Consider the following 23,897-nt stretch of genomic DNA (forward strand, 5'->3'; position numbering starts at 1 on the left):
AGCTATGTCATGATGGGCTGTGGGATTAACTGTGTCGACTATATCCACCACCTCTAGTACGAATGTTATTATGGAATTAAATTAATTATACTGAATCATGGGAGGTTGTTAGTTGCCCTGTCACCCTTTACTCCTAATCACCCGTGAATCTATACAATGTAGTTGAGTCAAATAACGAGACGGAGATTGTCCATGACTTCTCTTGGTTCCTCATTTCCCCAGCGTGTTCCAGAGGATTTGATCATTGAGGCCCTTCGGTCTGATTGTCTCTAGTTTAAAGATCCATCTTGCCTCCAGCTTCAGCAACTTGCCATGTCTATCTCCCCCTCTTATACTACTGGGCACGTGATCGATCACCATCTGTTTTAATGAGCTGAGAGGGTGTTGTTTATCTACAAAGTGCTGAGCGCCAGGTTGCTCCGATTTCCCACTCTTAATTGCCGCTGTAATGGCAGAGCGATGTAGTGCCATTCGTTGGCGTAGATCTCTGATGGTTTTGCCCACGTAGCCTAGTCCACATGGGCACATGATAAGATATATGATGTGTGTGGTAGTACAGGTCACCACCTGGCTGATTTTAAAGTCCCGATTTTTGCTAGGGTGTTTGAACGTGTTTCCTACCATCATGTACTTGCATGTGGTACATCCCAAGCATTTGTAACATCCCGGTGCTTTACTCAGGAAATTCCTTGGTGCTTCAGTACCGAAGCCAGTGATGTCAGCATGCACCACGTTATCTTTGATGCTTTTTCCCTTAGTGAAGCAACACATGGGCCTTTTAGATTTGAAGCAACTAAGTTTATCGTCACTTGCCACTATGGGCCATACGAATGGCACTACATCGCTCTGCCATTACAGCGGCAATTAAGAGTGGGAAATCGGAGCAACCTGTCGCTCAGCACTTTGTAGATAAACAACACCCTCTCAGCTCATTAAAACAGATGGTGATCGATCACGTGCCCAGTAGTATAAGAGGGGGAGATAGACATGGCAAGTTGCTGAAGCTGGAGGCAAGATGGATCTTTAAACTAGAGACAATCAGACCGAAGGGCCTCAATGATCAAATCCTCTGGAACACGCTGGGGAAATGAGGAACCAAGAGAAGTCATGGACAATCTCCGTCTCGTTATTTGACTCAACTACATTGTATAGATTCACGGGTGATTAGGAGTAAAGGGTGACAGGGCAACTAACAACCTCCCATGATTCAGTATAATTAATTTAATTCCATAATAACATTCGTACTAGAGGTGGTGGATATAGTCGACACAGTTAATCCCACAGCCCATCATGACATAGCTTAGATGTAAAGGTATACTATGACGAATGTTTTATTTCCTTGAGGGTCATTCCTATTGCCAGTACCATGTAGGCATGTAACTAAGTAACAGTCACTATTGTCACTATTTTGCACCTTGTAGGCCCCGGCGCAGTAGCGCAATGGTAAACGGCAGGGTCGCCTAGGTAACCGAGCCAGGAGCCAGACGCAATGCCATAGCAACGGGAGACCGGAAGCGGTGAGACGGCGCGGACGTGGCGTCACCAGCCCAGCGCCGGAAACCCTCAGGTCCCGGAGCGGATGAGCAGCGCGGGGAGGAATCTGCCTGACACGTGGTGGAGCACAGCTTTAAAGGTAAGAGGTTTGTCACTTGCACTCATTCACACCTTGACAAAGGGGTTACGGACCCCGAAACGTTGGAATAGTGATTCATTAAATACACAAAAAAAATGTTTTTTCAAAGTCCTGGAGTGACGCTGCTATTTGTCTTAGTGTTACCTGATTTGGAGCGGAGGGCACCCAGGCAATTGCCGCCAAGGACCAGGAGTGCCGGGCACCAAAAACCATTATATATATATATATATATATATATATATATATATATATATATATACACACACACACACACACACACACACACATACGCATGCATACATACACACACGTATATGTCACGCACTAAACACATACACACACTTACTTTGCAGCAGCTGCAGCCTGGGTCATAGATGTATGTAGGACAGGGCACCCGGTCAATAGGCCCCTCCCCCTAGCGGTGCCCCATTGACAATTCTAAAGGAATTGCATAACATTGGCTCTGCCCCCTTCCCATCAACCCGCGCCGTTTTGCCACGACGGGTGGGGTTTAAAAAATGTTAAGCTCATTCTGGTGTCAGTCGGGAGGGGGGGGGGGGGGGGGGGGTTGTGTTTCGGGGTACTCCCCATCCCCCCCCACATGCGCCACTGCTACAGGCAGTGTTTAAAAAATGACAGTTAGGAGCGGATTGGTTGGTACTTTGTCTCTCTCCGAGCTTTGATACATCTTGCCCTAAATCACACGCTTGCCATGGAAGCTGTATTCTGGGAAACCAATTTTTCTTAATATCCAAATAAATATTTAACTACTACAGCTGCAGTGTTCCTTCTTGCACAGTGACTGTAAGGACATGAATAGGATCTGCAATGGTGCAATGACCACATATGGAGGCAGAGTGACTTTAGTAAAGGGCTGTATCACTCTTGCAGTGCCCTGGGGTTGTCTGGCTGGGTGGCTTTGGGGTGTCCTGCCCCCTGGACCTGAACCCCTGCAGTTAGTGTTCGGGACTTACCCAAGGAGAGGCTACCTGGGCGCGGTGGGTTAGCTCATAGCCCTGGCCAGGATTATGCCAAATGCCTCTGGTTATTACAGGTTGAGCTAGTTTGAGACAGTGCACCTGCACCTTTTTCCCTCTGTAAAGGGCTGTTCTGGAAAGCACAAGATTAAGGCTGATCTGGTTTCTAAATGTGATTATACAGCGTCTGGTTTTCTGCCCAATTATATCAGTCCACCCTTGCGACGTCCCACTTTAATAAAAGTGCAGAGGCTGACTGAGGCATTAAGACGATTAACTTCCCTAACGCAGGCATTCTAAAAATGAAAAGCCGCTGGTACGGCGAGCAAATCTCTTACCAAACAGAAGAGGCTTTAGGCTGAGAGTCTTCATATCGTGCATTTTATTGTGAACCAGCTCTACCTTCTGTCTGTGCCCGACCTGAAAGAAGGAAATAGGAGTATACAGTACATGGGTGTGGTACATTGTATACAGTGTGAACGCCGGGATCCCGGCAGGCGGTATATTGACCGCATACAGAACACATACCAGCATTTAAGTGCACAGTTGTATTACGGACTGACATGCGGATTCAGAAACAATCTTTGGATATGGCAGGCTCTTATCGCACTCCTTTTCACGCCTACTGTTTATTTCTGAAATGGTCCGTTCAGCTCTGTGCCACCCTTGTAATAAAGCAACTTTGGTGGGATATACAGACTGATGCTGTTATAAGTATGACAAAAATATATCTAAAAATAAGAACTAGCTGTAGCGCTCCAGTTTTGTCGTATGGTAAAATGAACCAATGTGGTCCTAAGGGCACTGTGACAGATTGTACTGTGGAGTCATAGAAGGTTAAGCCACATTCCGCCTCCGTGCAGAAACCGGAGATTAAGGCAAGATCAGAGTAAGGGTGTAAATTGTGTGCAAGTCAGACTAACACACTTAACAATTCAGCATGTGATGACTTAACGAGGAGAGTTTCAGCTCAGAACACACGGATCTGTCAGGCTGCAGGAAAGTCACATTTTTACCACTTGTTCAGAACGACTAAAAAAGGTAAAAAGAAAACATGAACTTTAATTATTAATTTAAAAAGTGGGGCCATGGCACACTATGCAGGCTGCTGTGATCACTGGAGAATGAGCCCATAACTCGGGTATATTACTCAGACTATGCTGGAACCTGGTGCATCACGGTATGACAAACCACTAATGAGAGAATGCACCACGGAAACCGTTCATACATAATTAGTTGCAGGGTAAAAAGGTGCACAACAGATCCAAACACACAGATTGTGACGTACAGGAAAAAACATAGGGAAATAATGTAAATAATCCTGTCCATAAGCAAAACAAACAAAAAAGGTTATAAAATATATAAAATACATAAAATAGAAAAGGGGGCAGGGTCACCTCAGTCTGGCCCCGCCCCCTCTGTCCATTGCCTCCACCCCCCTTGGTATTGGGGCTAATTCAGACTTGATCGTAGCCGCGCGCTACGGTCAGCCACCCTGACATGCGGGGGGATGCCCAGCACAGGGCTAGTCCGCCCCGCATGTCTGGCCCTCCCCCCGCTGCACAGGTACAAAAGCATTGCACGGCGGCGATGCTTTTGTACCTGAAGAGTAGCTCCCTACCAGCGCAGCTCCTGCGCAGTGGCAGGGAGCTACCCGACGCTCTCCGGGTCGCAGCGGCTGCGTGTGACGTCACACGCAGCCGCTGCGGCCTCGCCTGCGTTCCCCCGGACTGCGCCCCAAAAATGGAGACTCAACGCCGCCGGCACACCCCATCCTGCCCAGCGAACGCCACTGCCAGTCAATCAGGCAGAGGCGACCGCTGGGCAGAGATGCCGATCGCACAACAGCTATCAGGTCTGAATTAACCCCTATGTGCCTCTAGTGGTGAGTGAGAGCTGGGTATATGGATCAAACTGCTTCCAATAGTAAGGGGTATAAGAGTATGTTGCAGAATCTGCCTTTAGTGGTAAGGGGTAACTGGGTATTCGGTGGAGCTTGCCTCCAGTAGTCCATGATATCTGGGTATTAAGCTGAGCCTGCCTCCAGTAGTCAGTGGTATGGGTATGTGGATTAGCCTGTCTCCAGTAGTAAGGGGGTACCAGGGTATTTGTGGGAAAATGCCACCACTAGTAAGGGGTATCTGGGTATTTGGAGGATCTTGCCTCCAGTAGTCAGTGGCACCCAGGTTTGTGGATGAGTTGGCCCTTAGTGGTAAGTGGAATCTGGGGATGTGAAGGAGCCTGCCTTTGGTGGTAAGGTGTACCAGGGTTATGTTATGAAAGTAGCTACTGCCGCAGTGGTAAGGGGTACCTGGAGAATACGTGTCTAATGGTAAGATGTACTGGAGTATGTAGATAAACCTGTCTCTACGGCTGAGTGGTATCCGGGTTAGTGGAAGAACCTGCCTCCAGGGGAAAGGGGCCCCTGGGTATGTTGAGGAGCCTGTCTACAGCAGTAAGTGGCACTGAGTACATGTAGGAGCCTGTCAACAGGTACCTGGGTATGTGTAGGAGCCTGCTTCCAGTGGTAAGGGCACCTAGGTATGTGGATAAGCATCTAGTGGTAAGTAGCAGCTGGGCAGATGGTAAGGGGTACTGTTAACTGTGATGACAAGGATATGGGTATGTGGATGAGCCTGCATCTATAAATGCGTTTGAGGCTGATCCACATACCCATAGAGACATGCTCATGTCCATCTCCAGTAGTATGAAATATATGGGTATGTGGAGCATCTAGTGGTAAAGGGTACCTGGGTATGTTTATGTGCCAGCCTCTAGAGGAGAGGGGTACTTTAGTATATGGATGAGCTGTAGCAGTAAGGGGCACCTGAGTATGTGTAGGAGCCTGCCTCCAGTGGTGAGGGATACCAGGGAATGTGTAGGAGCCTGTCTTTAGTGGTAAGTGGCCTCTAGGTATGTCAAAGAGCATGAAGTGGTAAGGGACACCTGGATATGTGGATGCGCCTGTGTCTAGTATATGGATATGTGGATGAGCCTGCATCTAATGGTAAGGGGTAACTAGGTATGTTGATGGCCCGGTGGGCCAGTCAGACCCTGCATGTGGATGAGGGGTATGTGGAGAAACCTGCCTACGGTGGTAAGGTGAGTTATGATGTAGAGCCTGCTGCTCCCAGTACTAAGGCTACAAGGTATATGAACGTGCCTACTGCCTCAGTGGTAAGGTGTACCTGGTTTATGATGTAGAGCCTGCTGCTCCCAATACTAAGGCTACAAGGTATATGAACGTGCCTACTGCCTCAGTGGTAAGGTGTACCTGGTTTATTATGTAGAGCCTGCTGCTCCCAATACTAAGGCTACAAGGTATATGAACGTGCCTACTGCCTCAGTGGTAAGGTGTACCTGGTTTATGATGTAGAGCCTGCTGCTCCCAATACTAAGGCTACAAGGTATATGAACGTGCCTACTGCCTCAGTGGTAAGGTGTACCTGGCTTATGATGTAGAGCCTGCTGCTCCCAATACTAAGGCTACAAGGTATATGAACGTGCCTACTGCCTCAGTGGTAAGGTGTACCTGGGTTATGAGGCAGACTGAGCCTGCTACCCCCCGTGCTAAGGCTACAAGGTATATGGATGTGCCTACTGCTTTAGTGGTAAGGTGTACCTGAGCTATAGCATAGTAGTAAAGGCTACTGGGGTAATGGATGTGTCTCATACCTCAACGGTAAGTGACACCTGGGTACGTTGCTGAGCTTGCTGCCTCAATGTTAAGGGACACCTGGGTACATTGTAGGGGATCCGGTCTGAAGATCGACAGTATCTAGGTTGACAATGTTTAGGTCGACCACTATAGGTCGACAGTCACTAGGTCGACATGGATGGAAGGTCGACAGGGTTTCTAGGTCGACATGTGCTAGGTCGACAGGTCTAAAGGTCGACATGAGTTTTTCACATTTTTTTTCTTTTTTTGAATTTTTTCATACTTAACGATCCACGTGGACTACGATTGGAACGGGTGTGGTATTGAAAGTCGACAGTAACTAGGTCGACAATGTCTAGGTCGACCACTATTGGTCGACAGTAACTAGGTCGACAGGGTGTCTAGGTCGACAAGGTCTTTAGGTCGACATGTTCTAGGTCGACAGGTCAAAAGGTCGACAGGAGTTTTTAATGTTATTTTGGTGTCGTTTTCTTCGTAGAGTGACCGGGAACCCCAATTAGTGCACCGCGTCCCCTCGCTTCGCTCGCCATGCTTCGGGCATGGTGCCTTCGCTCCGCTACCGCTTCGCTCGGCACAGATTACCGTTCCAACTGTAGTCCACGTGGATCGTTAAGTATGAAAAGGTTCAAAAAAAGAAAAAATTGTGAAAAACTCATGTCGACCTTTTGACCTGTCGACCTAGAACATGTCGACCTAAAGACCCTGTCGACCTAGACACCCTGTCGACCTAGTTACTGTCGACCAATAGTGGTCGACCTAGACATTGTCGACCTAGTTACTGTCGACTTTCAGTCCGGATCCCGATTGGAACGGTAAAGTGTGCCGAGCGAAGCGGTAGCTGAGCGAAGGCACCATGCCCGAAGCATGGCGAGCGAAGCGAGGGGACGCGGTGCACTAATTTGGGATCCTGGTCACTCTACGAAGAAAACGACACAAAAACAAAAAACCTCATGTCGACCTTTAGACCTGTCGACCTAGCACATGTCGACCTTCCATCCATGTCGACCTAGTGACTGTCGACCTATAGTGGTCGACCTAAACATTGTCGACCTAGATACTGTCGATTTGATGAACCACACCCACATTGTAGAGCCAGCTGCCTCAATGGTAAGGGACACCTGGGTACTTTGCTGAGCCTGCTGCCTCAGTGGTAAGGGACACCTGGGTACTTTGCTGAGCCTGCTGCCTCAGTGGTAAGAGATACATGGGTACGTTACTGAGCCTGATGCCTCAATGGTAAGGGTCACCTGGGTACGTTGCTGAGCCTGCTGCCTCAGTGGCAGGCCCGCGCTACCCGCTCAGCGAAGGGATGCAAGGCAGGGAGGCGCTCTCCCTGCTCTGCATCCCTGGCCTGCTGCGCCGCCTGTCTGTCTCGCCTGTCACAGGCAGCGGCGCCGGCAGCTTGTAGCCTCCTCATCTCCCTCCCCTGTGACAACGGCAGTGTCACTGTTCAGCCAAAAACGGAGGCGGGGCTACATGGGACCTCAGGGGGCGGGGCTACATGGGACCTCAGGGGGCGGGGCTACACGGGACCTCAGGGGTCGGGGCTACACGGGACCAGACTGCTACATATTCATCCTGCCTGCCAGCCAGCTAGACAGTAAATGGATGGAAACAGTGCGGCGGAGGGAATGGGGCTGCAAGTGCCTGGGGTAACACAGACTCTGGGATTTCATTGATAGTGCAGACATATGGAAGTCTCGCTATACTCCCCCGTGTTCTGTCACTGTGTCACCCCCCTTCTGTGTTCTGTCACTGTGTCATTCCCCCCTCTGTGTTCTGTCACCGTGTCACCCCTCCCTGTGTTCTGTCACTGTGTCACCACCCCCCTCCTCGTGTTATGTCATTGTGCCACATCCAGTGCCGGCGCTAGCCGCTCAGCAACGTCTACAAAGCAGGGAGGCACTGGGTTCAACATGCGCTCTCCCCGCTCTGCTACTGTACCTTGCTGATGCGCTGAGCTGCTACGGGGTTGTTTTCTGGGATTTGGGTTCGCCTGCTTGAGGCAGGTAAAACAAAATCCCTGATAAACCATGTCTCGGATGCAGTTTGCCGTAGCTAGTCGCAAGCGTGATGCGACTGTGCGTGGGTAGGATCAGAGCGGGCACATCTGTATTTGTAGGAGGGCGCAAAACTTCGAGTTGTTAGGAGGGCACCGAACACCCTAGCACCGGCCCTGCCAAGTGGTATTGGACACCTGGGTACGTTGCTGAGCCTGCTGCCTCAGTGGTCAGGGACACCTGGGTATGTTGTTGCCTCAGTGGTAAGGGACACCTGGGTACGTTGCTGAGCCTGCTGCCTCAGTGGTCAGGGAAACCTGGGTACGTTGCTGAGCCTGCCTATACAGTGATCCTCCCTCCTCTGTGTCTGCAGCATGGAGGAATCCCTGTGTGTCACATGGGCATTGTCATACCAGCTGTTGTAGAACCACAAGTCCAAGCATGCCCTGGCTATATGGCCCACAGCAGGTGCATGCTAAGTGCTGGGCACGAGGACCTTGGTGTCCTACAGTCCCCATCATATTTCTCTTACATCCACACAGTGATGGGGAACCTTTGGCACGCCAGCTGTTGTTGAAGTACACATCCCAGCATGCCCTGCTACAGTTTTGCTATTTGGCCATGCTAAAACTGTAGCAGGGCATGCTGGGATTTGTAGTTCCACAACAGCTGGGCTGCCAAATATTCCCCATCACTGCATCATTTACATGGTGCATATTTATTCATAAAACGTAGGGAATGACAGTAGGGAGCATAGAGTCATACACTAGTGCGATTTTGCCCGATTCCGATGTTCCGTACATGGGCATGTTACTGAGCCTGCTGCCTCAGTGGTAAGGGACACCTGGGTATGTTGCTGCCTCAGTGGCAAGGGACACCTGGGTATGTTGCTGCCTCAGTGGCAAGGGACACCTGGGTATGTTGCTGCCTCAGTGGCAAGGGACACCTGGGTATGTTGCTACCTCAGTGGTAAGGGACACCTGGGTATGTTGCTGCCTCAGTGGTAAGGGACACTTGGGTATGTTGCTGCCTCAGTGGTAAGGGACACCTGGGTACATTGCTGAGCCTGCTGCCTTAGTGGTAAGGGACACCTGGGTATGTTGCGGCCTCAGTGGTAAGGGACACCTGGGTATGTTGCTGCCTCAGTGGTAAGGGACACCTGGGTATGTTGCTGCCTCAGTGGTAAGGGACACCTGGGTATGTTGCTGCCTCAGTGGTACCGGTGTATGTGAGGATGAGGGGCATTGGGGTAGGGGGAGGAGCATGCCTGTGCTGGGAAGGGGTAAGCGTAGAAGCACTTGCCTTGATGCCCTCCAGCCGGGGCAGGTAGGTGTAGGGTCCGGCGCTGTCATCGTGCCTGAGCCTCGGCCGGTGCTGCAGGGCCGGTGCAGGGGCCGGGCCGGCGGGGGTGTCCGCCTCGGGCTGGCCGCCGTTGGTGTAGTAGACGTAGAGCAGCAGCGCGATGACATTCAGGATGTAGACATGCACGAACACCATCACCACCACGAAGTACGAGCGGGAGCACACGCTGTTCCCTTTCTGTATACCGGCCAGCCGGTCCCGCACTGGCGGGGGCTCCTCCTGGTGCGGCGGGGTGTCCCTCCCGGTCAACGAGCCTGCGCTCCCCCGGGCCTCCATCCCATCCCCGGCCTGACAGGAGACGGTTACCCGGGAGACGGCTGCTACCTGCGGCTGCCGGCGGCACCTGGGGGCGGGGGCATGACGTCACGGGGGGCAGGGGGACCGGGCGCAGGCAGCTGGGCGGTTACTAGGAAACCGGGGCTGCTGCAGCCTCTGAGCATGCTGCTTATATATTACTGTACAGCGATGCTACCTCCCTCCTCTGTGTCTGCAGCATGGAGGAATCCCTATGTGTCACATGGGCATTGTCATGCCAGCTGTTGTAGAACCACAAGTCCAAGCATGCCCTGGTTATATGGCCCACAGCAGGTGCATAGCCACAAGCTGCCTACCTCAGGTGCATGCAAAGTGCTGGGCGCGAGGACCTTGGTGTCCTACAGTCCCCATCATATTTCTCTTACATCCACACAGTGAAGGGGAACAGCATGCCCTGCTACAGTTTTGCTATTTGGCCATGCTAAAACTGTAGCAGGGCATGCTGGGATTTGTAGTTCTACAACAGCTGGAGTGCCAAATGTTCCCCATCACTGCATCATTTACATGGTGCATATTTATTCATAAAGCGCAGGGAATGCCAGTAGGCATAGCCAGATTAAGGGGGGGTCGCAGGGGATACGGTACCCCGGGCCCCTCTCTGTCAGGGGGCCCGCCGCCCAGAGCAGTGTTATCACAGCTCTCTTGATTCCAGTCCCAGTGTGTAAGTAGTACAGAGGCTGCTGCTATTCTTGCATGTGACAAGATAGATCATACAGCAGATTTTATTTTTCTATGTGTATTTTAAGGTTGTTTTAGTTGTCTGTGTTCCACTACAAGAAAACATTATAAAATAGATCTCTCAATTAGGTGGAGCTATAAACAGTACCCAGGCATTATTAAACTATTAGTTTAAATGTAATATACTCCTCCCTACGTGACCCTTTCCAGGAGGGATAAAATGCTCTCTACCTGGACTTCCCTTTTAATTTATGATTGCAATCACCTGTGTTGAAATTCCTTTATTAAAAAACAGTTCAACACCAATCATATATTAAGAGGGAAGTCCAGGTAGAGAGCATTTTGTCCCACCTAGAATGGGAAATTTTGGGAGGTATGCACAATCGACTATACAACCCTCCCTTTACCCGGGCCCCCTGACTTAAGTGCCCTGGGCCCCCGCAAACCTTTAACCGGCCCTGACAGTAGGGAGCATAGAGTCATACACTAGTGCGATTTTGCCCGATTCCGATGTTCCGGGACGGTAAATCGGATGAAAACTGGCAAATCACATGTGTTTAACTCCAATCTGATCCGATGCGCGTTCCCGTAAACATTGAATCGGAGCCCCTAGATTGGAAGTACTGCACTATAGATATATCGTACGGGCAGCCTTGGCTGGGGTCACATACGATACATTGTATGCAAAAGGACCGCATATGATGTATCATATGAGATCCTTCCACCGGGCTGTTCAAGGGTGATCGTATGTGACTTCTAGCCTCCAAGAAGCAGCATAAGTGTATGGCCAGCTTAGCTGCATATGAACAGTACTGTGCAGATTTATTTTTTTTCGTTGCGGTGCGATCAGTTTTGACCTGATCGCACCGCAACGAAAAAAACCTAGCGTGCGATCAGGTCGGACTGACCCCCATAGACGCATAAAATGGAATGCAAAATATAAGAGATTATATGGAGCAAATTATATGAACTAGAAATGGCCTTTGCTTTGATATCATAACTGCCCCAGGGGGTAAATTTACTAAAGCTTCTAAAACAGAGAATTGGTGATGTTGCCCATAGCAACCAATCATATGCTGTCTATAATTTTCTAAAAGGCAACTTCCACTACCACCAGCACAATTTTTGGCAAGTGGAAGGGGCCAATATTGTTTTAAAACAGGCTGATCATCCAATTATTGGTGAAGCTGGCCAATGATTGTATAGTGTGTTCCTTACGGTATCCGGTCTCTAGGTCGACCACTATTGGTTGACAGTAATTAGGTCGACATGTTCTAGATCAACAGGTCGACATGAGTTTTTCACATTTGTTCTTTTTTTGAACTTTTTCATACTTTACGATCCACGTGGACTATGATTGGGAATGGTAACCTGTGCCGAGCGCAGCACCTTGCCCGAAAGCGAGCCATGCAAGGGGACGCGGTGAACTAATTGGGGTTCCCGGTCACTGTACAGCGAAAACGACACCAAAAAAGATTAAAAAAGTAATGTCGACCTTTTGACCTGTCGACCTAGACCCTGTCGACCTAGAATCCTGGTCGACCTAGTTACTGTCGACCTTCAATACCACACCCTTTCCTTACAACTCAATGGTAATTTAAATGAATACATTTGATCAATGAAAGTGACACCCATCTATAATGAGATATCAGCAGGCCTTTATTACATACTATAACAAACAGGACATTCAAGCAGGAAGGATGCTGGGGGTTGCAAGTGGGGGGCCTCCTGTTGCCCATCACTGCTTTATACTATCAGTTTTCCTCCTGAGCAAGCAGCTCCTGACACTGCTCAGGAAAAGGTAAGTATGGAAGGTGAATTAGGTAGAGTAATATTATGCCACAGTATCAAGACAGCTCGTGGAAATTGTCCCAGGAGAGACCTACATGAGAGACCTACACGTTCTCTCTAAATATAACTGCAATCTTGGAATTATCAAAACAAAGTTGAGAGCCAACATGTCTAAGGACCAGACACATTCCCTCCGAGATAACAGCCACGAGAGCTGGTCTTTGTCAAATCTCACACCGCTTTTTTGTAATACGTGCACACTCTGTTTATACACAGGGTGGCCGTAATAAAACTTCCCCTACTCAGAGTCCTCTCTAGCCTGACTGAACACCCAGAATATCGTATGCACATCAAGGTACACCATAACTTCTTAGTAGGGTGCTAAAACTGGCCATGCTCAAACTGTTGCAGGGCATGCTGGGATGTGTAGTTCAACAACAGCTGGAGGGCCGAAGGTTCCCCATCCCTGGTTTAGTGCATCTGACCCTTATACACTTATCACATATTATAATGTTTAAAACGGTCACACACCCAGATGAAGGGGTAGTGCCTGAGCAACATTTTTCTTCTCTACGAGTGATCGTTTAACCTAAAGTAGACAGAGGTGTAGCAAGGTGTCATGGTGCCTGGAGCAAGGTATGTTTCGGCGCCCCCCTCCCCTGTACTGAATTGGGGGCATGGCCACCTGGGCCGGTTCTAGACCTTGTGGCACTCAGAGAGTTTCCTTTGCCCCCCACACCCGTAGGCGAAACATAGTGCGCAGCAACAAAAAAAAAGGAGGGTGGCTTCATAGGGAAGGGGCATGGCTACAGTTATGCCGCCTGTAGTTATGGACCCAGTAGCTGAGCCCGGAGTAGTTGTGCCCCCTGTAGCTGTGCCAGCTGTAGATTTGCCCCCGTAGATTTGCTCCCAGTAGTTGTGCCCCTGTAGCTGAGCCCCCTGTAGATTTGCCCCCAGTAGTTGTGCCCCCGTAGATTTGGCCCCAGTAGTTGAGCCCCCTGTAGATTTGCCGACAGTAGCTGTGCCCCCTGTAGCTGTACCCTCAGTAGTTTTGCCCCCAGTAGCTGTGCCCCCTGTAGATTTGCCCCCAGTAGTTGTGCCCCCTGGTTTGTGCCGCTTACACACACAAAAGAAAAAAACAATACTCACCTGCCCAGCTCCTGCTGCTCCGTCTCCGCAGTCCTGTGCAGTCTGGCTATGGCGCGTCTCCACCCATCTGACATCAGACGCCCGTGCATCACGTAGCACGGAGGGGTGGGAGGGAGGGAGAGAGCTGACGCTGCTCCGGCTCGCAGCTGTCAGTGACTGACAGCTGTGAGCTCCGTGCGGTGCGGCCAGGCGGAGGTTCCGGCGGAGTCGAGCTGCGGCACCCTGTACTGTCTTGGGCGCCTGGAGCTCGAGCTCCACCGGAACCGCCCTCCCTACGCCCCTGAAAGTAGGTGTCTGGACATCCCTCAGCCTAGGCTGTTCCTAGTGGGAATAGTCCCTGTTGGTCGCCATGCTGACCGGTGGGCTATTCAGTGTTCGGGATCCCGGCAGGTTACAAAACCACATCCCGACTCTGGGCCTGATTCATGTTTGTAAGTAAAGCAAAAAAAGCAAGCAGATGGACAAATCCATGCTGCACTGCAGGTAGGGGCAGACGTAACATGTGCAGAGAGAGTAGATTTGGGTAAGTTATATTGTTTCTGTTTTGATGGACTGTGTTCAAACTGATATTTATTGCAGTGTAAAAATAAAGCTGTGTAACATTTTATGGGATACATGCAGTAGCAGCCAGTATTTATCCTGCACAGAAACAAAATAATTGTGTTAGCTCCCCTTGCATGGCAACATGGGTTGCACCTGGGCATCACCCTTGGAGGGGGTGACATAAAAATGCCGGCTCCTCTGCAGTGACAGGAGCTGGGTGCTGCAGTGTGACAGTCTCCTGCAGCACCCGGCTCCCGTCATAGAGGAGCAGCCAGGGTTGCCTGGCCCACAGAGGTACAGGGGAAACCACCCCCTCCTCCTCTAGGGATCAGGTTCCAGACTATGCTGTTACTAATCTAGTACATTATCATGCATGCACTACTGTTTACTATTTACTGCAGTGGCGGATTTAGGGGGGGGGGCACCAAGGCACGTGCCCCCCCTGTCATTTTTAGTGCAGACTGACATGCGGACGAGCGTCCGCATGTCAGTCTGCGGTCTCGTTTCCTCCCCTGCTGTTAGGAGGGACACGGAGGGCACAGTGCGCGCCTCTCCTGTGTCCCTCCTGGGTCTCCGGCGGCCGCTGGTCTCATAAAGGAAGTGCCGTTCGTGAGCACTTCCTTTATTACAGTGACCCGCGGCCGCCGGAGACACAGGAGGGACACAGGGAGGCGTGCACTGTGCCCTCCGTGTCCCTCCTAACAGCAGGGGAGCGGGGGGAGCAGCGGCGGCGGCGGAGGAAGGGGGGGGGGACGCACTGGGGGGGAATATCTGGCACTGGGGGCATATTTGGCAGGGAGGGGGGGAGAATATCTGGCACTGGGGACATATATGGCACTGGGGAGGGAATATCTGGCACTGGGGGCATATTTGGCATGGAGGGGGGGGGGGAGAATATCTGGCACTGGGGACATATATGGCACTGGGGGGAATATCTGGCACTGGGGGCATATATGGCACTGGGGGGGGGGGGAATATCTGGCACTGGGGGCATATGTGGCACTGGGGGCATATGTGGCACTGGGGGGGGAATATCTGGCACTGGGGCATATGTGGCACTGGGGGCATATATAGCACTGGGGGGGGCGATATCTGGCACTGGGGGCATATGTGGCACTGTCGGGGAATATCTGGCACTGGGGGTATATGTGTACCTGGCACATGGGAGGGGGCTATATTTGACACTGGGGGCATGTGAGTACCTGGCACCGTGGGGGAATATCTGGCACTGGGGACATATGTGGCACTGGGAGCACAGCCCTAGCAACAAGGACTACCTCCTAGCAACGAGCATGACACCCAGTGCATGAAACCCCTGGCAACGAGCATGACACCCAGTGCATGAAACCCCTGGCAACGAGCATGACACCCAGTGCATGAAACCCCTGGCAACGAGCATGACACCCTGAGCATGAAAACCCCTGGCACCGTGCATGGAACCAAGAGCATGTAACCCCTGGCAACGAGCATGACACCCAGTGCATGAAACCCCTGACAACGAGCAGGTATTTGAAAAGTAATTAGAAGCCTTACTGTAGGACTTAATGTGTAATGGGCATTACGGTGTGTGGCATAATGTATCACGGACATTGCGGTGTGTGTCATAATGTGTCACAGGCATTACGGTGTATGGTATACTATATCGCTGGCATTGTGATATGTGGTATAATGTCTCAGGGTCATTGCAGTGTGTGGCATAATGTATCACGGACATTGCGGTGTGTGTCATAATGTGTCAGGCATTACGGTGTGTGGTATACTATATCACGGGCATTGTGGTATGTGGTATAATGTCTCAGGGTCATTGCAGTGTGGCATAATATATAACGGGCATTGCGGTGTGTGGCATAGGGTATAACGGGCATTGCGGTATGTGTCACAGGCATTACGGTGTATGGTATACTATATCACGGGCATTGTGGTATAATGTCTCAAGGTCATTGCAGTGTGTGGCATAATGTGTCACAGACATTGTATGTGCTATAATGTATCAGGGGCAGTGCAGTGTGTAGCATAATGTATAACGGGCATTGCGATTCCTGTCATAATGTGTCACAGGCATTACGGTGTGTGGCATAATGTGTCTGGGGCATTACAGTGTGTGCATATTGTGTCATGTGCATTATTGTGTGTGGAATAATGTCTAAGGGCCATTGCAGTATGTGGAATAATGTATACTGGGCATTACTATAAGGAGGAAAAATGACAAATAATGTAAGGGGCATGAATCAGGATTATTTTTCTTTCCTGTGGTGGCCAACGTCTGGGCGTGCAGGTTGCAAAACTGGGGTATAAGGTAGTCTTTTCCTGCAATACCACGCCCATTCCAACGAAGCCACGCCCATTCCAATGAAGCCACGCCCCTTATGGTGCACCCCTGTAATTTTTTTCTGGATCCGCCCCTGATTTACTGTATATATTTATCTAGGGGACCAACACTTGCAAAATGGTTAGGCAAACCAATGTTGTGGCTGGGCACACCCCCTCTAGAGACTGGCCACACCCCCTAAACATGGGCCCCTATCACAACATTTTCCCGGTGGACCCTACATGCCCCAGTCCGACACTGGGAGCAGCCAACAGTGCAGGCAGGCTGTCTCTGGAGATGCTGGGTACGGCTCTGGAGTGATGTCATTAGGATCCCAAATGAGACCACACCCCTTATATAAGGCCACTCCCCCTTTTGGCACATGGGAGGATCCAGAGCGTGCACCAGGTGTCATCAGACCCAGTGATTTCTCTGGTTCCAGACACAAAGTTACGTGCTTTTCTGCTTTACTTATAAACATGAATCAAACTTTGCTTACAGTTCATAAGGGGCCTGGTTTGGAATATATTTCTGTAAAAGTCACTGACTTGCATCAACCGTACTGAACTGAAAGCGTTGCCACAGTCACCGGTGTAATGGTATTCTGGGATGTGTAGTTCCACAGCATCTGGAGGGCTGCATGTTGAATATTTCTGGTGTAGTGGTTAGCATTACTGCCATACAGTACTGGGGTCTTGGGTTCCATTCCTATCACAGCCCAGTGTGGCATTTGTATATTCTACCAATGCTTGCACGGTTTCCTCCTACAATCCTCATGTAGCGTAACTGGCTCACAACAAAAATTACATTTATTGCCTGCATGTGGTAGGGAATATAGATTGTAAACTCCTCTGGTTCAGGGACGGATGTGAATGGCCAAATATTCTCTGTACAACACTGCAGAATATGTATGCACTATATACATTTTAAATACCATGCATTGCAAATTACTTTGTATGACTGTGCATGAACTGACCAGACACGGAAATGTAAACATTGAAAAAATAAGAATTTACTCACCGGTAATTCTATTTCTCGTAGTCCGTAGTGGATGCTGGGAACTCCGTAAGGACCATGGGGAATAGACGGGCTCCGCAGGAGACTGGGCACTCTAAAAGAAAGATTAGGTACTATCTGGTGTGCACTGGCTCCTCCCTCTATGCCCCTCCTCCAGACCTCAGTTAAGGAAACTGTGCCCGGAAGAGCTGACACAACAAGGAAAGGATTTGGAATCCAGGGTAAGACTCATACCAGCCACACCAATCACACCGTACAACTCGTGATGACTATACCCAGTTAACAGTATGAACAACAACTGAGCCTCAGTAACAGATGGCTCATAACAATAACCCTTTATTTAAGCAATAACTATATACATGTATTGCAGAGAGTCCGCACTTGGGACGGGCGCCCAGCATCCACTACGGACTACGAGAAATAGAATTACCGGTGAGTCAATTCTTATTTTCTCTGACGTCCTAGTGGATGCTGGGAACTCCGTAAGGACCATAGGGATTATACCAAAGCTCCTAAACGGGCGGGAGAGTGCGGATGACTCTGCAGCACCGAATGAGCAAAGGCAAGGTCCTCCTCAGCCAGGGTATCAAACTTGTAGAACTTAGCAAATGTGTTTGAACCCGACCAAGTAGCAGCTCGGCAAAGCTGTAAAGCCGAGACCCCTCGGGCAGCCGCCCAAGACGAGCACACCTTCCTTGTGGAATGGGCTTTCACTGATTTAGGATGCGGCAATCCTGCCGCAGAATGAGCTTGCTGAATCGTGTTACAGATCCAGCGCGCAATAGTTTGCTTTGAAGCAGGAGCACCCAGCTTGTTGGGTGCATGCAGGATAAACAGCGAGTCAGTTTTCCTGACTCCAGCCGTCCTGGCTACATAGATTTTCAAAGCCCTGACTACATCTAGTAACTTGGAGTCCTCCAAGTCCCGAGTAGCCGCAGGCACCACAATAGGTTGGTTAAAATGAAACGCTGATACCACCTTAGGGAGAAATTGGGGACGAGTCCTCAATTCTGCCCTGTCCATATGGAAGATCAGATAAGGGCTTTTACAAGACAAAGCCGCCAATTCTGACACACGCCTAGCCGAAGCTAAGGCCAATAGCATGACCACTTTCCACGTGAGATATTTTAGTTCCACGGTCTAAAGTGGCTCAAACCAGTGGGATTTCTGGAAACCCAACAAAACGTTAAGATCCCAAGGTGCCACTGGAGGCACAAAAGGGGGCTGAATATGCAGCACTCCCTTAACAAACGTCTGAACTTCAGGCAGTGAAGCCAGTTCTTTTTGAAAGAAAATAGATAGGGCCGAAATCTGGACCTTTATGGATCTAATTTTAGGCCCATAGTCGCTCCTGACTGTAGGAAGTGCAGGAATCGACCCAGCTGGAATTCCTCTGTAGGGGCCTTCCTGGCCTCACACCAAGCAACATATTTTCGCCATATACGGTGATAATGTTGTGCTGTCACGTCTTTCCTAGCCTTTATCAGCGTAGGAATCACTTCATCTGGAATGCCCTTTTCCGTTAGGATCCGGCGGTCAACCGCCATGCCGTCAAACGCAGCCGCGGTAAGTCTTGGAACAGACAGGGCCCCTGCTGTAACAGGTCCTGTCTGAGAGGCAGAGGCCATGGGTCCTCTGAGATCATTTCTTGTAGTTCTGGGTACCAAGTTCTTCTTGGCCAATCCGGAACGATGAGTATAGTTCTTACTCCTCTCTTTCTTACTATCCTCAGTACCTTGGGTATGAGAGGAAGAGGAGGGAACACATAAACCGACTGGTACACCCACGGTGTCACTAGTGCGTCCACAGCTATCGCCTGAGGGTCTCTTGACCTGGCGCAATATTTTTTTAGCTTTTTGTTGAGGCGGGACGCCATCATGTGCACCTGTGGCCGTTCCCAACGGTTTACAATCTGCGTGAAGACTTCTGGATGAAGTCCCCACTCTCCCGGGTGGAGGTCGTGCCTGCTGAGGAAGTCTGCTTCCCAGTTGTCCACTCCCGGAATGAACACTGCTGACAGTGCTAGTACGTGATTTTCCGCCCATCGGAAAATCCTTGTGGCTTCTGCCATCGCCATCCTGCTTCTTGTGCCGCCCTGGCGGTTTACATGGGCGACCGCCGTGATGTTGTCCGATTGAATCAGCACTGGCTGGTTTTGAAGCAGGGGCTCGGCTTGACTCAGGGCGTTGTAAATGGCCCTTAGTTCCAGGATATTTATGTGTAGTGAAGTCTCCTGACTTGACCACTGTCCTTGGAAGTTCCTTCCCTGAGTGACTGCCCCCCATCCTCGGAGGCTTGCATCCGTGTTCACCAGGACCCAGTCCTGTATGCCGAATCTGCGGCCCTCGAGAAGATGAGCACTCTGCAGCCACCACAGCAGAGACACCCTGGCCCTTGGGGACAGGGTGATCAACCGATGCATCTGAAGATGCGATCCGGACCATTTGTCTAACAGATCCCACTGAAAGATCCTTGCATGGAACCTGCCGAAGGGAATTGCTTCGTAAGAAGCCACCATCTTTCCCAGGACTCGCGTGCAGTGATGCACCGACACCTGTTTTGGTTTCAGGAGGTCCCTGACCAGAGATGACAATTCCTGGGCCTTCTCCACCGGGAGAAACACCTTCTTCTGTTCTGTGTCCAGAATCATGCCCAGGAAGAGCAGACGCGTCGCAGGAATCAGCTGCGACTTTGGGATATTCAGAATCCAGCCGTGCTGTTGCAACACTTCCCGAGAAAGTGCTACGCTGACTAACAACTGCTCCCTGGACCTCGCCTTTATAAGGAGATCGTCCAAGTACGGGATAATTATAACTCCCTTCTTTCGAAGGAGTATCATCATTTCGGCCATTACCTTGGTAAATACTCTCGGTGCCGTGGACAGACCAAACGGCAACGTCTGGAATTGGTAATGACAATCCTGTACCACAAACCTGAGGTACTCCTGGTGAGGTGGGTAAACGGGGACATGCAAGTAAGCATCTTTGATGTCCAGCGACACCATAAAATCCCCCTCTTCCAGGCTTGCAATAATCGCCTGAGCGATTCCATTTTGAACTTGAACTTCCTTATATAAGTGTTCAAGGATTTTAAATTCAGAATGGGTCACACCGAACCATCTGGTTTCGGTACCACAAACATTGTGGAATAGTAACCCCGTCCCTGTTGAAGGAGGGGAACCTTGATTATCACCTGCTGGAGGTACAGCTTGTGAATTGCTGCCAGTACTACCTCCCTTTCCCTGGGAGCAGCTGGCAAGGCTGATTTGAGGTAACGGCGAGGGGGAGTCGCCTCGAACTCCAGCTTGTATCCCTGAGATACAATTTGTACAGCCCAGAGATCCACTTGTGAGCGAACCCACTGGTTGCTGAAGTTTAGGAGACGCGCCCTCACCGCACCCGGCTCCGCCTGTGGAGCCCCAGCGTCATGCGGTGGACTTAGAGGAAGCGGGGGAGGATTTTTGTTCCTGGGAACTGGCTGCCTGGTGCAGCTTCTTTCCTCTACCCCTGCCTCTGGGCAGAAAGGATGCGCCTCTGATCCGCTTGCCTTTCTGAGGCCGAAAGGACTGTACATGATAATACGGTGCTTTCTTAGGCTGTGAGGGAACCTGAGGTAAAAAGTTGACTTCCTGGCTGTTGCCGTGGATACGAGGTCCGAGAGACCGTCCCCAAACAATTCCTCACCCTTATGAGGCAAAACCTCCATGTCTTTTAGAATCAGCATCACCTGTCCACTGTCGAGTCCATAATACTCTCCTGGCAGAAATGGACATTGCATTAATTCTAGATGCCAGCAGGCAAATGTCCCTCTGTGCATCCCGCATATATAAGACGACGTCTTTTATATGTTCTATGGTTAGCAAAATAGTATCCCTGTCGAGGGAATCAATGTTGTCTGACAGGGTATCAGACCATGCGGCTGCAGCACTACACATCCATGCTGAAGCAATAGCAGGTCTCAGTATAGTACCTGAGTGTGTATACACAGACTTCAGGATAGCTTCCTGCTTTCTATCCGCAGGCTCCTTTAAGGCGGCCGTATCCTGAGACGGCAGTGCCACCTTTTTTTATAAGCGTGTGAGCGCCTTGTCCACCCTAGGGGATGTTTCCCAACGTAACCTATCCGTTGGCGGGAAAGGGTACGCCATCAGTAACCTCTTAGAAATCACTAGTTTCTTATCGGGGGAAATCCACGCTTCCTCACACAATTCATTTAATTCATCAGATGGGGGAAAAGTCACTGGCTGCTTTTTCTCCCCAAACATAATACCCTTCTTGGTAGTAACCGGGTTAATATCAGAAAATAAGAATTTACTTACCGATAATTCTATTTCTCATAGTCCGTAGTGGATGCTGGGGACTCCGTAAGGACCATGGGGAATAGCGGCTCCGCAGGAGACTGGGCACAAAGTAAAAGCTTTAGGACTAGCTGGTGTGCACTGGCTCCTCCCCCTATGACCCTCCTCCAAGCCTCAGTTAGGATACTGTGCCCGGACGAGCGTACACAATAAGGAAGGATTTTGAATCCCGGGTAAGACTCATACCAGCCACACCAATCACACCGTATAACCTGTGATCTGAACCCAGTTAACAGCATGATAACAGAGGAGCCTCTGAAAGATGGCTCACAACAATAATAACCCGATTTTTGTAACAATAACTATGTACAAGTATTGCAGACAATCCGCACTTGGGATGGGCGCCCAGCATCCACTACGGACTATGAGAAATAGAATTATCGGTAAGTAAATTCTTATTTTCTCTAACGTCCTAAGTGGATGCTGGGGACTCCGTAAGGACCATGGGGATTATACCAAAGCTCCCAAACGGGCGGGAGAGTGCGGATGACTCTGCAGCACCAAATGAGAGAACTCCAGGTCCTCCTCAGCCAGGATATCAATTTTGTAGAATTTTACAAACGTATTTGCCCCTGACCAAGTAGCTGCTCGGCAAAGTTGTAAAGCCGAGACTCCTCGGGCAGCCGCCCAAGATGAGCCCACCTTCCTTGTGGAGTGGGCATTTACAGATTTTTGGCTGTGGCAGGCCTGCCACAAAATGTGCAAGCTGAATTGTACTACAACTCCAACGAGCAATAGTCTGCTTAGAAGCAGGAGCACCCAGCTTGTTGGGTGCATACAGGATAAACAGCGAGTCAGATTTTCTGACTCCAGCCTTCCTGGAAACATATATTTTCAGGGCCCTGGCTACGTCCAGCAACTTGGAATCCTCCAAGTCCCTAGTAGCCGCAGGCACCACAAATAGGTTGGTTCAGGTGAAACGCTGAAACCACCTTGGGGAGAAACTGAGGACGAGTCCTCAATTCCGCCCTGTCCGAATGGAAAATCAGATAAGGGCTTTTTCAGGATAAAGCCGCCAATACTGACACGCGCCTGGCCCAGGCCAGGGCCAACAGCATGACCACTTTTCATGTGAGATATTTTAACTCCACAGATTTAAGTGGTTCCAACCAATGTGACTTTTGGAACCCAAAACTACATTGAGATCCCAAAGTGCCACTGGAGGCACAAAAGGAGGCTGTATATGCAGTACCCCTTTTACAACGTCTGAACTTCAGGGACTGAAGCTAGTTCATTTTGGAAGAAAATTGACAGGGCCGAAATTTGAACCTTAATGGACCCCAATTTCAGGCCCATAGACACTCCTGTTTGCAGGAAATGTAGGAATCGACCCAGTTGAATTTCCTCCGTCGGGCCTTACTGGCCTCGCACCACGCAACATATTTTCGCCAATTGCGGTGATAATGTTTTTGCGGTTACATCCTTCCTGGCTTTGATCAGGATAGGGATGACTTCATCCGGAATGCCTTTTTTCCTTCAGGATCCGGCGTTCAACCGCCATGCCGTCAAACGCAGCCGCGGTAAGTCTTGGAACAGACAGGGTCCTTGCTGGAGCAGGTCCCTTCTTAGAGGTAGAGGCCACGGATCCTCCGTGAGCATCTCTTGAAGTTCCGGTTACCAAGTCCTTCTTGGCCAATCCGGAACCACGAATATAGTGCTTACTCCTCTCCATCTTATCAATCTCAGTACCTTGGGTATGAGAGGCAGAGGAGGGAACACATACCCTGACTGGTACACCCACGGTGTTACCAGAGCGTCTACAGCTTATTGCCTGAGGGTCCCTGGACCTGGCGCAATACCTGTCGAGTTTTTAATCATGTGGAAGACTTCTGGGTGAAGTCCCCACTCTCCCGGGTGGAGGTCGTGCTGAGGAAGTCTGCTTCCCAGTTGTCCACTCCCGGAATGAATACTGCTGACAGTGCTATCACATGATTTTCCGCCCAGCGAAGAATCCTTGCAGCTTCTGCCATTGCCCTCCTGCTTCTTGTGCCACCCTGTCTGTTTACGTGGGTGACTGCCGTGATGTTGTCCGACTGGATCAACACCGGCTGACCTTGAAGCAGAGGTCTTGCTAAGCTTAGAGCATTG

At 50.2% G+C, this 23,897-nt stretch overlaps 1 protein-coding gene across 2 annotated transcripts in view; it reads right to left on the reverse strand.

Moving 5' to 3' along the window:
* P4HTM (prolyl 4-hydroxylase, transmembrane) overlaps positions 1-10,158 on the reverse strand; it is an 82,649-nt gene extending 72,491 nt beyond the window's left edge. Inside the window, exons 1-2 of one of the 2 annotated variants that reach the window (XM_063941135.1) lie at positions 9,592-10,158; positions 2,949-3,030 (exon numbers count right to left, since the gene is read on the reverse strand). In XM_063941135.1, coding sequence (XP_063797205.1) covers positions 2,949-3,030; positions 9,592-9,927 — 418 coding nt within the window. In that variant the 5' untranslated portion in view covers positions 9,928-10,158. The remainder of the gene's footprint in view (positions 1-2,948; positions 3,031-9,591) is intronic. The other variant, XM_063941134.1, reaches the window with a different exon arrangement.
* Positions 10,159-23,897: the final 13,739 nt, after the last annotated feature.

The sequence above is a fragment of the Pseudophryne corroboree genome, chromosome 9, assembly GCF_028390025.1.
Source record: "Pseudophryne corroboree isolate aPseCor3 chromosome 9, aPseCor3.hap2, whole genome shotgun sequence".
Taxonomy (NCBI): domain Eukaryota; kingdom Metazoa; phylum Chordata; class Amphibia; order Anura; family Myobatrachidae; genus Pseudophryne; species Pseudophryne corroboree.